Below are 13,865 nucleotides of genomic sequence, written 5' to 3' on the forward strand. Positions count from 1 at the left end.
ACACGTCCTCGGTGAATCTTGGTTGCTATGTCTTCGGCCATAATTCGGGCTTTGGATCGATGTCTACTTTCAAGGTCTTCCCTCGCCCTCATGTTCTGCACCAACTAAATTGAGCTCGACTGGCACTCCACGCCAATATCTCCATCAATTCCATCACAGATCACGACGGGGGGACCGCCAGCCGGGCTAGTAATATCAATATCAGAGAGCTTAATACCCGAGCACACAGCATTGGGCGAGCAAGTCAAATCGCCGACAACTTTACCGTTCTTGCCCGACGAAGTGCCCTGGATATTCTCGAAGTGAATGTTGGTGAAGTTGACAGGGGACGGGTACCTGGCACACGTGGTAGCGTTGACGTCGAAGTAGCACTGATCCATCACAATAGGAACATCGGTGTTTTCGATTTGAATGTCTTTGTATGTGATGTTGTTGATGCGACCAAAGCCAATGTCTGGTCCAGCCCAAGCCTTGAGACGGACGCCGTTCTTGAATTCCGATGAGGATCACTCAAAGATCAATTTTAGGGAGATTATCTTACCTGACCATTCAACAGCGTCACGTTCTCAATCCAGGCATTCTCAATAATGTCCTCGACTCCGGAGTACTGTCCAATACTCCCCATGCTAACCCCGTGCGTATTGTTGCACCACAGGTTCTGCACGAAAACGTTGGTTGTGTTGGGCTTGGGCGAGAAACAGTCATCGCCGATATCGACGCGGGTATTGGTCACACTAAGACCATCCACGTTGAGGGAATCAAATCCGTCGGTGTTCTTGGGCAAAGCCTGCGAAGAGGTGATCAGATTTAATTGGTAATGTTACCAGATGCAGGGCTTACAGATGCGTTGGTGGAAAAGGCGTTGATAAAGACATCATCGAAAGAGATATCCTTGGTACGAACGAGGAAGTTGGTCCAGCAGGGGGAGTTGAGTTGGGTGATACCCTCGACAGACACACGGGTAGCGTTGTCAGTCATGAAGAGAATGGGGCGGTAAAAAGTGTTGTCCGGGTCCTGAATTATCCATTAACAGGGATCATATCCAGCCCTTTGTGGAATCATGCTCACCAGAATTTCCAGGCCTGCAAAGGCATTGTACCACTCCTGACCATTCCCATTGAGAGTTCCCTTTCCAAAAATCTTGATGTCCTGACCACCCCAGACCCAGAAAGTAATCGACTTCTGGAAAGAATAAAAGAAGTGGTTTGCTTGCCAGTAAGCAATGTCATCGGTGAACTGTTCATGTTAGAGCGGCTCAATCTCACTATCTCGGGGCCTCCGGACCTTCACTTCACCCTCCAGCTGCACTTCGATATCATCTAAGAAGCTGAGGTCAAGCTTTTTGCCAATGACATACGTCTTCCCCTTTTGCAAAAGAAGTCTGCCACCGTGATTGGCAGCCTTAATACCCCAAAGAAAATCATCGGACACATCGTCGGTGTCACTCTTCGACGACCGGATCGTCACTGTTCGACGGTCATGACGCTTGTAGTTTCCCCGAGCACCGGCCTTTTCCAGTGCTACCTTATCGTTGGCTGGGATAATTTGGGCGCCGTTGAGAATATGCTCCGTCGCAAGAGCACCAACTGTGCTGAGCAGGAGTGCACCGATAGCGAGGAACTTCATGCTAGCGCGATCAATGAAACAAATGGATGCTGCTATCACTTGATCCGTAGGACAGTCCAGCAGACAAGACTGATTTTAAAAGAATACCCCAGAATCTCGGTTACACCTTTCCCCAAATCTGCATTGTCCGGAAACGGCACGGACAGAGGAAAGGGATTTCTCCGCCTGTAAAAAAGCAATCCCATGACAGGCCAGGGGATCGGCACTGTGTTATGTCTGTGTCATGCAGCAACAGAGCGAGTCAGCGGGTGTTTGTCTATAGAATGTATAGAAGGCAAATGGAGTCGTTTCCCCGCATTTCGCTAAGATGATTAACAAGTGGGGATGTGGAGAGACTACTGGGACGGGCCTGAACAAGCTCGGATGTTGTTGGATTGTTGTCGATCGAAACTGTAGGATTCATCGCTGTGGCTGGGATTCATTTCCCCCGTCTGCGACTGATCTGGGCCTCACAGGTTGAGTTCTTCCACCAATCAGCGGAACAGATCATCGTGCAGCATGCTCATGGTGGATGTTGTGAGTTTTCCTGTTTCCTGTCGACGTTTTTTTTTTGGCGTTGGATACTGTGTTTTATGAAAATAGCTGACACCGAGTCCTGGATGGAGTTGCCCCGTGACGATGCGGCCTACTCCTCGTTAAATGGAAGACTTCGATGCGCAATTCCCTTCATATCGTTACCGTCCTCTCCGTGGTAGTCTCGGCATGTTCCTCTTCCGGTCAGTCATGGTAGACCCTTCAATGCCTCGCCACGCCACCTGGACATCCAAGACTTTATCTCGTCATCTTTGACCCAGTGCCCGGATAGTATCATGCAATTAAATTGTATTGTTCGGCCCACCTATTGTCGAAGATTACAGAGCCATCAAAGAGCACCTCTATCGATGTTACAACTTCTTGCTGGCCTGCACCAGCGCATAAAGACAGCTGATGTTCCCGGACCACCAAGCCGCTGAGCGCAAAAAGCTCCAAGAGCGAGTTTCGATGTTGCAATAGAACAGGTGGTACGCAACACGGGACAATAAGTACCAAATACCGACAGTATTAATAGACTCATTGGGGAGACCAGCGTACAAGGAGGTGAGGACTAGATTACAAAGTCAGCATAGTACATCAATTTCATGAGACGCAAGTTCCCCAGAAAATCTCGAAAATGGAAAGAGGCTTCCCACATACTCGCCGCCACAAACAAAGTAAACCCCTCCTGCGCATTGGCATGCGCCGAGGCCTGTCGCTTGAGCTTGTCAAGGGTTTGGCGGGTAATCTTTCCCGACTGTACGGCTGCCTCGCCGTACGTGGTCAAGTCCTCCCGCGGATTGACATTGTGATCGAGGCCCAGCCGTATCTTGGTGCCGCGAGGACTGGTCAAAATGTACGCGAAAACCCAGTTCGCTACCAGCAAGGCTGATGCGTGGTTCGCGGGTACTTGGTCCGGGGCGGCGCGAAGACCGAGAGTTGTTAAAAGGGCACTGTTCGTGTTAATGTGGTGTGCCTTTTTGTTTTCCTTTGGAGGTGTATGTGAGCACTCACGACATTCTTGCTGAGAGGTTTGTGGATTTTCAGCTGTCACCCCCTGGCGAATCCTTTTTTTTTATAAGATGGGGTTCTCAGAAGGGCCGAGGCAGGAGACCATCCTCAGCCGATCTCGCACGTCCGGGCTTGTCAAGGGTCCACTCGGACAATTCCACATTCGTTTTCCACTTTTTAACTGTTCGTTAGTGCGCCAGCTGCATCCACAGGTTCTCGGTCCGATTTTGGACCCTAGTTTCGCTTGGATTTACCTACAGCTTCACCCAGGTAAGGGGCGATTTCAATTGGATACGCTGGGAACGCTCCATCGGTGAGAGGATGATGGTACGTGTTGCGTCTCCGCGTCAGTGCCTGATCCACGACTGTTTCACTGTTAGCGTGATGATTTGAGACATGGCGCTTTGGCAGGTCTGGCTTTCCGTACGAGTCACCGGCTTATACAGGGTGATACAACGCTCCAAGTCACCATCAAACGATCTATTGGTCACATGAACTATGGATTTGTGGATTTGTGTATTTGTGTGTATTGCAAAGATACCGTCTGGTAGTTCACGTGGTGCCGCTTAGTCAGGACTTGGGCATGCCGGGCCACTGTGCGAGAGGGACCTTAGCCCCGTTGTGGAGAGCTTCGTTCCAATTTGATCGTCACTTCTTCCCTTTTCATGCACTTTTACAATTTGGATAACGGGGAGCTCAACGGTGCGAGCTGGCCATGGCAATGTATGGACCCAAAGGGGCATCCCCGTCTGGGGTTATGCATGTGTGAAACGAGTTTATATGTAGAAATTTGAGTTGCATTACGGAGGACGGAGTACATACTCTGCGTAGATTCTCCGCACCTCCCACTAAACGACCCCACCTTGGCTCTCTGGAATGTCCTCGGTTATAGTCACCAACAACATGTCGGAGGATCCATACTATGATCTCGGTTCTTATCAGCTGCTCGTGAAGACAACCTCTCCAGAATGTCAGGGCTGGTTTGATCGTGGATATCGTTGGGCCCAGGGCTTCAATCATGGAGAAGCCGCCCGTTGCTTCAGGAAGGCTATTGCACATGACGAAACTTGTGCCATGGCATATTGGGGCCTGTCTTATGCCTTAGGACCTAACTACAACAAGGCTTGGATTCGATTTGATCCCTCCGATTTGCTTGAAACGACCACAGAAGCCCGGCACCTTCTTCAAAAAGCCCAAACGTACACTACCCAAGCAACAATGATGGAATGTGCTCTAATAGAGGCACTGAAGGCTCGATTTCCACGATCGGACGTGTTCCCCGACGATCTTGGCTCTCTCGATCGAAGCTATGGAGAGGCTATGCGTCCGGTGTATGAGAAGTTTCCAGATGACTTGGATATCGCCGCTCTCACGGCAGAAGCCTTCATGTGTTTCACTCCGCGTGGTCTGTGGAACCTCGATACCGGAAAGCCTACTGGTCAGCATACTGTCCTGGCTCGGGAGATAATTGAGAGGGCGATGACTCTTCCCGGGGGCGCAGAACATCCCGCGTTGTGCCATCTCTATATTCATTTGATGGAAATGTCCCCTTACCCCGAAATCGCATTGCCAGCAGCCGATCGGCTACGCTTTCTAATGCCCGATGCATCCCATCTGCTGCACATGCCGACACACATCGATCTCGCTTGTGGTGATTATCGCAGAGCCATGGACTCAAATCACCAAGCTATGCTTGTCGATGATAAATTCTTTGCTCGCACAGAAGGAACCACTCTCTACAAGTTATATCGGGCGCACAACATCTACGTAAAATTGTATAGTGCCTTGATGTCTGGCCGCTTCAAAGAAGCGCTCTCTGCGGCAAATCGTCTGCCTGGAATACTCACTACCGAGGTGCTTTCTATCTCTAGCCCTCCGATGGCAGATTGGGTCGAAAGCTTTCTCGGTGGAATTGTCCATGTTTTAGTCCGCTTTGGTCGCTGGGAGGAAATTCTTCAGAATCTTCCGATACCAGAGGACAAGCAGTTGTATTGTTCCACAACAAGTATGATCTATTACGGCCGAGGTATCGCACTTGCGGTACTTGGTCGCGTTGATGAAGCAAAGCTCGCACAAGCCAAGTTTGAAACGGCGAGAGCCCTTGTGCCGAGAACCCGTCTTAGTAGCCTGCCGGCTCGGGAGGTCGATGTACTGAAAGTTGCATCGGCTATGCTACAAGGCGAAATCCAGTATCGAGAGAGAAAGTTCGACGCTGCTTTTCGCAGCTTGCGAGAGGCTGTTGCTCTGGAAGATCACCTCCCTTACTCGGACCCCCCGCCATGGATGCAGCCAACCCGACATGCGTTGGGTGCCTTGCTCTTGGAACAAGGCCATCTCGAGGAAGCGGAATTAGTATACCGAGAGGATCTTGGACTGAGCGACAGTCTACCCAGGCGCAAAGCAAGATTGAACAACGTTTGGGGACTTCATGGTCTCCATGAATGCTTGACCCAGACGGGGAAAATTGGAGAAGCCAAAGTTATCGGCACCCAGAAAGAACTCGCTTTGGCCTCTGCAGATGTTCCCATCGCTGCATCATGTTTCTGTCGTCTTTCTAATTCCGAGGGAACAGAAGGTCCCCAGCCCCAAAAATCAGAGTGCTGCGCCTGAACGATTAAGACAAAATTCGGAACTTGATACCTGGTAGTGTCTGGTGCAATTCTAGTCTATACGTTACCTCACGAGTCTGATCGTGGTTAATTTTAAGGAGGATATCTATTCAATCGAGACGACATCTATCAAAAGGCCTTTTCATAGCAGTCATCAAATCTCTAATGCATCAATTACCTCCGATGTACCTCTTTTTCACCTGGGCCAATTTCTTGTGAGCAATCTCTCTTGTGTGGAATACAATCTTGAGGATGTCTGACTAAAAAAGGTCCCGGTGGGCTGCAAAACACCGGGGAAAGCCCACCGGCCCCACAAAGCTCCCCCTCCTTATATATCACCTAGCAAGACTTCTATTCTTGATCCTTTCCAATCACAGACCAATCCCAACCCAATCTCTCTCTCTCTCTCTCCCATCATGTCTTCCGTCAAATCATTCCGCCAACTCCTCGGCATCTCCCCTTCCTCCGCCTCCACTAGTGATTCAACTCTGATCATCATCGACGCTCAAAACGAATACGCCACCGGCCTCCTCGCAGTTGAGAAAGTCGCCGATTCTCGCAAGGTTATTGCTAAGCTGCTTGACAAATATCGACAGGGCAACGGCAAGAACATTGTTCACGTCGTGCACGAAGTGCCTGCCAGTGCCCCGGTCTTCACTCCTGGCACTGCTCTCGCACAGGAATTCGAGGAGCTCACGCCGAAGCCAAACGAAAAAGTGATTAGGAAGAATTTCCCGAGCTCGTTTGCTCGGACCGATCTACATGATTACTTGCAGGGACTAGGAAAAGTAGGCCAGAAGATTGTACTGGTCGGCTACATGTCGCATGTTTGCGTTTCTACCACGGCACGTACTGGCAGTGAGCTTGGATATGATGTACTTGTTGTGCGTGACGCTATAGGCGATCGCAACATTCCTGGAGTGGATGCGGAAACTGTGGTCTCTGTGGTTCTCAGTGAGTTGGGCGATGGCTTTGCCACCATTGTGTCTGAAAGTGAAATCCACTAGAGATCAGTCGGTTGCATCTAAAGCTTACATAACTCAATCATCCGGTATACATTGAACCGATTCCATCATTCTGTAGTGAGTTAGCTAGTCTAGTTCAAATGAGACAGAGTATCCCGGTGAGAAGTGCAAGGTATGAGTTGATTCGCCGGAGAAGCTGCCGTGGGTGTAGGAGACAGTAGAATATGTCTATCATCGTGATCGAAAGAGTATAATATAGGCTATGGTGCGTGGTATTTAGTTCTGAAATCATTGACCTTTTATCTCCTTCGGCTTTCCCCCCTCATCCGTTTTGGTGCTGGGGTCTCCAGCAATGGAGTTTTTGAAACAGCTGTGCAGGGACCAAAAGCGGGTTTTTGAACAGAATGTAGGACACAGCATGCCTTTCTTCGGGTCACGATTTCTCCATTGACTCAGTTCCACCAATTCTCGTCGTTTTCCAATAACATTCCCGTTTTCGAAATCCAATCGGTACTGCTCGGGTCATCCGATCTATCTCTTCTAGAATGGATCAAAAGACGTCGAGCCAACTCTGGGTTCGAGCTAGCATTCCAGAGATTCCTCTCGTCCGGCATGGGGAACTGTAGAGCGGAGAGGTGCAAAACTTGACTCTCAGTCTCGTCAGACTCTCCTAAACAATCCCCCCTCGTACAAAGCCGAGAGACTTTGTACAAGGCCAAGCCAAACCTTTTGATTTCTTCAACGCCCACCCACATGCAGGTAATGGACTCAACATTTCGGTATCTCGTAAGCATGTTCGGATAGTAGAAGATGTTGTTGCGCAGACAGGTTGCGACCAGAGCAGAGAGGATTTGACGGTCGGACAGATTCAAACCTAGGCCGAGGTTAAGTTCGAGACTAACCGGGGTCGATAGTAGTGAAAAGATAATACAGAGAAGGATACCCTGGTAGGTTGCAATCGGCCATCGTGAGATCGGGCTGTCTAATCCTTCATCATCGTGTTCTCCTTCCACTGGCGGTCGTGCCCAATTGTCCTAAAGATCGGTGGTCAATCAAGTGGAAAAATGGTGCAACTGAATGACCTACCTGCTGTGCGGAAATCGCCATTTTTAGTTTGGAATGTAAACTCCGAGCACCTTCTTGCGCCGCCGGGCTCCCACTGACCCAGAGACCGATCATTATCACTGCGTGAAGCAGCAGTTGAGGCTCGTCAGCAATGCTGAAGGTATGTCGATGCAGAATTGGCCAGTGTTGATGGAAATGTGTGAAGTAAAGATGTACGTAATGGTTCACCTGGGCGACATTGCCGATTGAGGGTTTGATCTGATCTGAAGCATTCATGCCATTATCTCCACTACCATGCTCCCAACGTTCTTCTTCTAGATCCTCTTGAGCAGGCTCGAGATGGACCGGTTCATGAAAGATACACAAGTGTCCCTTTGAGGAACACTTTGTACATGGCGAGCCTCCCTGGCACCGTGCTTTGGCCGTGCGACATCTTGTGCAGGCCTGTGTGGCACGAGCGAGAGACCTCCCGGGGTCTTCATGATCGCGGCGAAAATGACGTCGAAGACTATCACTGCATAGCCATTTATCATCAAATGAAACACCTGACGAGACTTCACAGATCACTATACCTGCGGGAAAAGACACGGCCACAGGTTGAACAGGTGCGAAGATGACTTCCACGGTGTTGCGCTTCGTGACGTCGGAGATGTTCTTTACGACGGTAGGTCGAGGTACAGCCCGGGATTTGACATTTAAACCGGAACATAGTCTATCATTAGAGAGTTGAAGTAAGAAACCGTGGGAACATGGACAAGTATGTTCAAGCCCACCGGATGTAGCCCACCGGATCAGAGTGGACCAGAGTGACCAATCATTTCAAAGAGTGCCTAATGTATTAGGTCATCCACAGTTCGTAACGTGACGTAACGTAATTCCCAAGCGAGCTGGCCACCCCAACCAAAACACGTCCATGAATTAGATCTTAGTTAGTTCAACCACCCACCATGCCACCAATTCGTACTCAATCCTCTCGAAATTCAATAGAGTAGGAGGGTAGGATCTGACTAGCTATCCAGGCTTTTAAGAATCAAGAAATCTCTTCAATTCGTGAAGTGGCGCGCCGTTTTAACGTCCCAAGATCTACCCTTTCTACCCGCCTGAATGGTATACAACACCGCGCGATTTCTCGCGCCAACTCTCACAAATTGACCGGTTCTGAAGAGGAATCTCTTCAGAAATGGATCCTCCCTATGGATTCTCGTGGATCAGCCCCCCAGCCCTCTATGGTACGAGAAATGGCAGATCATCTTCTTCTTAAGCGTGGAACTACCCCGGTTCTTTCGGTCGGCGAGAAATGGGTATATAACTTCGTGAAACGGCATCCTCTCCTCTCCCCCCGATTCTCGAAACGATATAACTACGAGCGTGCGAAATGCGAAGATCCTAAAATCATTGGGGAGTGGTTTGATTTGGTTCAAAAGACGATCCTTCAATTTGGAATTGACCCCGACGATATTTATAACTTTGATGAGACTGGTTTCGCTATGGGATTGACTGTAACTGCGAAGGTTATTACGAGGAGTGAATACTACCGTCGGAGGCCGGTTTTACAACCTGGAAATCGTGAATGGGTGACGGTGGTTGAATGTACGAATGCTTCTAGGTAGGTGCTTCCTCCGTGTATAATTTTTTAAAGGCAAAGTCTTTATTAATTCATGGTTTGGCGGCCTCCCGGAGGATTGGCGCTTCGAAGTTAGTCCTAACGGCTGGACTTCTGATGAAATTGGACTTCGCTGGCTAGAGAAGGTCTTTCTTCCTAGTACTTCGTGTACGAAGGGGGGTATACCGGCTTTTGATACTTGACGGCCACGGAAGTCAGTTAACACCGAAATTTGACGAAATTTGCGAGCAAAATAAGGTGATACCAATCTGTATGCCAGCGCATTTATCTCATCTTTTACAACCTTTGGATATTGGTTGTTTTGCGGTGTTAAAACGTGCGTACGGTCGGATGGTTGAAACTAAGATGCGGAACGGGATCAACCATATTGACAAACTTGACTTCCTCGAAGCATACCCTCTCGCACGAATTGAGGCTTTTAAATCGGAGACTATTAAAAATAGCTTCGGAGCAGCTGGTTTAGTACCATTTGCACCCGACCGAGTGATTTCAAAGCTTGATATTCGGCTTCGAACCCCAACCCCCTTTACGGAGAAAGAACTACGTCGTCAAGCTTCATCAATCAAAGCTTTACTTCGTACAAGATCTCGAAGCCCGCCTAGCCCGTCAGATCGTGCATTAAACCAGCTTGTAAAAGGCTTCCGTCTTACAATGCAAGGTGCCATCTTACTCGCCAAAGAAAACAAGGATTTACGCGCCGCCAACGAGAAGCAGAAGCAGAAGCGTACTAGATCCCGGAGGCAGATACCTACTGAAGAAGGCCTCTCAGTTCTTGAAGCTTCTCAATTGATTACCGAGCCGGTTGAAGCGGTTGAAGCGCCTCCCCCCCGGCCGGCAGAGAAGGCCTTCGCCACCTTTACAGCCCCGAACGAGAGCATTACCAACATGCGGGCTATGTAAAAATCAGGGTCATAAAAGAAATGCATGTCCAGAGAATAGATCATTTTAGTGTATTTAATTTAATGGAGTTTTGGTTGAGTTGTATGTATTTGAAATTAGTAGCTTGGGTAGGGTGGCCAGCTCGCTTACCGAATACGTTATAGAGATGGTGTGAACCAGAGTGGCGGGTGCGCGGCGGCCGTGGGGACAGTTGGCGAAGCATAGGTTACCGGAAGGCACAATGACAGAGTTAACAGTTGGTTGACATGGCGAGTGCAGTAGGGGGGATGCGGGTTGAAGGGTTGGATAGCGGAATTTGAGAATGTTGGCAGCTTTCGACATATCTTCCATGGACCAGAGAGTCCACCCTTTTGAGGCCCAGGAGGGCCAACTACTGTGGATTTAAAGGTGATGTAATTACTGTAAAATACAACACGTGCATGTAATCAGGGAGTGCGTGCATTTTACATACAAAGGTTGTATATTACAGCATCTGACAGTACATTCCATGAATGTCGAAAATATCTCCATGATCTGATCTGATCTTCAACATGTCTGTCTGATTGATGGACAACCAAGATTCACATCTCGTGTGGTCAATCATCGGCTCTACACCTGGGTTCAGTTATTCCGTTCATGGTCGTCTCGTGTGGGGAAATTGCAATCTGGACCTACCATCCCAAGGTCAAAGAAATTTTACAAAAGTAGTCTGGGTGGCCAGATAACTTCCGAGGGGCTGAAATGGAAAGGAGCTTCAAAGACTATCTGGGAGTGAATACTCCGTGATGATCCAGATGATCGTACTACGAATGATGAGTCTACGGTAGCAGAAGTTGGCATAGATGATTCCACGGGCTGGTTGGAACGTCATGAACCAGGCCCGAAAGAATGGTCGACTAGCTGTATGTTACTTGGACACTCTGAGGCGAAGGGGGAGGTTGCTTCTAGCACCACCTAGTTTCTAAATCGGTCCAAGGTATCTAGAAATCAAATTGCCCCAGAGTTGCTCCATTTACAAATCCCGTTATCCTCCACTCAGACTACATTGCTAGTAGATACAGTCTGCTCCAGTTCGCGCGACGAACCTTTCGTTGATGCCCGGTCCAGTGAGCCTCTGGAGCTAGTTTCCCCACTGCGTGGCATCATCATGTCTGTTCCCCGACAGTCCTGATCCTCGGGATCAGAATAGGGGCGCTGGTTCGAAGCACAGGAAAACCGGTTATTGAGGATGACCGAGTGGTCACGGCGATTCACCACGCTGTTATTAGGCACAGGCTCATTTTCTGACAGAAGAATGATCTCTACCGGGTGATCTCGAACAGTAGGGACTTGGAGCCACTTGTAGAAGCAGTTCAGGACCGGTATAGACAGCCCGTGGATCACGATGGAGAAGAAGACAAGCCAATAAACCACTAAAAATAAAAGAAAAAAAAGTCAAAGGTCAGGGTCGATTCGTCCTCAGTAGACGGACGACATACCAGGTATCATGGCAGCAGTCAAGTTGTTGATCTCCGGATCACTCTCTCCAGGATTCGGTAGCAATCGTCGCGCATACTCGACATATGAGATAGCACCAACTCCTAAAGCTAGTAAGCACTGCAATTAACCACCCAAAAAATCTTCAGTTCGTCTTGAGCACATACCAATTGGGGCAAAGTATCCCATGAACAAGGCCTCTTTCCAATTTTCGCAGACCTTGGGCATGAATCGATATCCCATGAGGATCGCCGGGATGCGACGGAAGATCAAAATCAGAAATCCGAGCCCCACCAGCCGAGCAATCGTGATGCCATTCCGAGTAGGCAGGTGAAGTTGGTCCCATGGCATGATTGCACCGAGGAAGATGAAGGTTCCACTGTTCAAGAGATTTTCGATCGTGGAATTGAAGGAGTCATGTCTCTTTTCGACTTCGAAGTGGTAAGACCCATCCCAGTTCAATGCACAGCCGGCAACAAAGCAGGCGAGAGTCTCGTCGGAGCCAAAGCAGCCGCAGGTACCGACGATAAACAACTGCAAGGTATCTCAGCATATGCTGCACTGTGTCTGATCAGAATAACTGATAACTTACACCCATCGCAACAGGATATGAGAAGAAGCTCTCCTTGTCAATCCAAAGCCTGCATATCTCATCAGCCCGTAACCTCAATTGAGACGGCAGATCTCTACCCACCTTGTTGAGGCCCCGTTCAAGGCTTTCCGGCTCAGGAACCCAATTAATACACCATACCCAGCACCCATGACCAGCATATATAGCACTCCCTCGACAGCCCAGTGTGCCAGAGCTCGACCAACGTCTCCACCAAATCGACCTGTACTAGGCTCACCGATCCAATCTCGAGTCGGTTTTCCAAAACTGGGTTTTACGATCTCCCTACTCGGAGCATCGGCATAACGAAGAATGGCAATAGAGAGAAGCAAGAATGGAAACCCGAGGCCATCATTCCCACCTGCCTCGGCTGAGATAAACTCTCGAAGATGCCGTCGGACATATTGATCTGCAAAAGGGCCCTTGGCGATAGCCTGTGAAAGAACCGGGTCAATGCATATGACACACGATCCGATAATGAGGGAAGTCAACTGCGTGAAGGTTAGCCCCGTTGAGGGGGGGGGGGGGAATTGTCATATCTGAGAAGGCACAGCGTACGAATGATAACTTCGGGATCATTAATTTGATACACGCCGACGTCATGAGCCACTGGATCGTCATCAATGGCAGCAAACAGATGGTGAGTTCGACCAAATGAAGCCGAATGTATCGTTTCGGTAGCTCATAACCGACTTTGACCATTGCGATGCCAATCACCATTCGCGTTAGTCCCTGGAATAATTAGCTTGATGCTTTCCGGTTGCAGCGAAGAGTCTTACATAGGTGATATCCCCAATCTCAGCCTCGCCGTCGGTGTCTCCTCCCCACTGACTGACGTTGATCAACTTCGCACCGAAGGGCCCTATAACAGCCCCGACTATGAAAGCCGGTACTGAAGATTCTCAGCGACCGGCATTCGATGGGATTGAGGGACAACCTACAAGCTTCGCCGAAATACCATCTTTGCTTGACGTTCACCGCAATCAACCCAATAAACAAGACGTATAATCCTACAACTATGAATCAGAGGAAGGTTTTAGATGTGGCACGTTCGGTCTTACCTGATAATGAAAGCACAACATTCACACTACTAATTTCCAGAATTGGGTGCAGCATCCTGGCCCCGCAAGCGACGAACTGATGTGAAGAATAGAATCTGGAATAGTGATGCAGGCTTTTGTAAATCGCGCGACTGCCGACATGATGCTGTTCTTGCAAAATGATCCCTTTTTCGTGTCTGAGGTTGCTATTCGAGGTCTCCAATCTTGCTGGCCTCCTCCGCAGCTTGCATACATGCCGGAGCAAGGGATGCTCTATGGACGCGTTCTGTCCATATAGGGAACATATAGTCATTGCTTTCGCTCGGGGACCTTTTACACTCGCCTCAATCGAACCAATCGAAGAAATGAGGTAATTTTCATTCTTCTAACCCGGTTCGAACAGAACATCGAAGATCAATCTGCGTGTCCCTTACAACATAGACCTCC

The 13,865-nt window shown here is 49.1% G+C and overlaps 7 protein-coding genes across 7 annotated transcripts; 2 read left to right on the forward strand and 5 right to left on the reverse strand.

Annotated features, from left to right (window-relative positions):
- Positions 1 to 104: 104 nt before the first annotated feature.
- Positions 105 to 1,626, reverse strand: Pdw03_1278 (Glycoside hydrolase, family 28; the record flags this gene model as incomplete). Its single annotated transcript, XM_014679746.1, has 5 exons — positions 105 to 488; positions 542 to 787; positions 841 to 1,014; positions 1,069 to 1,236; positions 1,285 to 1,626. 5 exons carry the CDS (start codon positions 1,624 to 1,626, stop codon positions 105 to 107), a joined length of 1,314 nt encoding a protein of 437 aa, XP_014535232.1.
- Positions 1,627 to 2,510: 884 nt separating this feature from the next.
- Pdw03_1279 (Membrane-associated, eicosanoid/glutathione metabolism (MAPEG) protein) lies at positions 2,511 to 3,158 on the reverse strand (the record flags this gene model as incomplete). Its single annotated transcript, XM_014679745.1, has 3 exons — positions 2,511 to 2,710; positions 2,800 to 3,092; positions 3,154 to 3,158. 3 exons carry the CDS (start codon positions 3,156 to 3,158, stop codon positions 2,511 to 2,513), a joined length of 498 nt encoding a protein of 165 aa, XP_014535231.1.
- Positions 3,159 to 3,230: 72 nt separating this feature from the next.
- Pdw03_1280 (uncharacterized protein) lies at positions 3,231 to 3,622 on the reverse strand (the record flags this gene model as incomplete). The annotated part of the gene is made up of 3 exons (XM_066099864.1): positions 3,231 to 3,323; positions 3,409 to 3,515; positions 3,595 to 3,622. The coding sequence occupies 3 exons, from the start codon at positions 3,620 to 3,622 to the stop codon at positions 3,231 to 3,233; spliced, it is 228 nt and encodes a 75-aa protein (XP_065957591.1).
- Positions 3,623 to 4,053: 431 nt separating this feature from the next.
- Pdw03_1281 (Tetratricopeptide-like helical) lies at positions 4,054 to 5,760 on the forward strand (the record flags this gene model as incomplete). Its single annotated transcript, XM_014679744.1, has 1 exon — positions 4,054 to 5,760. The coding sequence occupies one exon, from the start codon at positions 4,054 to 4,056 to the stop codon at positions 5,758 to 5,760; it is 1,707 nt and encodes a 568-aa protein (XP_014535230.1).
- A 415-nt stretch (positions 5,761 to 6,175) lies between these two features.
- Pdw03_1282 (Isochorismatase-like) lies at positions 6,176 to 6,766 on the forward strand (the record flags this gene model as incomplete). Its single annotated transcript, XM_014679743.1, has 1 exon — positions 6,176 to 6,766. The coding sequence occupies one exon, from the start codon at positions 6,176 to 6,178 to the stop codon at positions 6,764 to 6,766; it is 591 nt and encodes a 196-aa protein (XP_014535229.1).
- Positions 6,767 to 7,306: 540 nt separating this feature from the next.
- On the reverse strand, positions 7,307 to 8,498 carry Pdw03_1283 (Fungal transcriptional regulatory protein, N-terminal; the record flags this gene model as incomplete). Its single annotated transcript, XM_066099865.1, has 5 exons — positions 7,307 to 7,367; positions 7,451 to 7,598; positions 7,668 to 7,758; positions 7,811 to 8,303; positions 8,362 to 8,498. The coding sequence occupies 5 exons, from the start codon at positions 8,496 to 8,498 to the stop codon at positions 7,307 to 7,309; spliced, it is 930 nt and encodes a 309-aa protein (XP_065957592.1).
- Positions 8,499 to 11,327: 2,829 nt separating this feature from the next.
- Pdw03_1284 (Cation/H+ exchanger) lies at positions 11,328 to 13,494 on the reverse strand (the record flags this gene model as incomplete). The annotated part of the gene is made up of 9 exons (XM_066099866.1): positions 11,328 to 11,704; positions 11,771 to 11,872; positions 11,936 to 12,302; positions 12,361 to 12,409; positions 12,463 to 12,869; positions 12,937 to 13,110; positions 13,158 to 13,270; positions 13,320 to 13,388; positions 13,440 to 13,494. 9 exons carry the CDS (start codon positions 13,492 to 13,494, stop codon positions 11,328 to 11,330), a joined length of 1,713 nt encoding a protein of 570 aa, XP_065957593.1.
- Positions 13,495 to 13,865: the final 371 nt, after the last annotated feature.

The sequence above is a fragment of the Penicillium digitatum genome, chromosome 5 (genome assembly GCF_016767815.1).
Source record: "Penicillium digitatum chromosome 5, complete sequence".
Classification (NCBI taxonomy): domain Eukaryota; kingdom Fungi; phylum Ascomycota; class Eurotiomycetes; order Eurotiales; family Aspergillaceae; genus Penicillium; species Penicillium digitatum.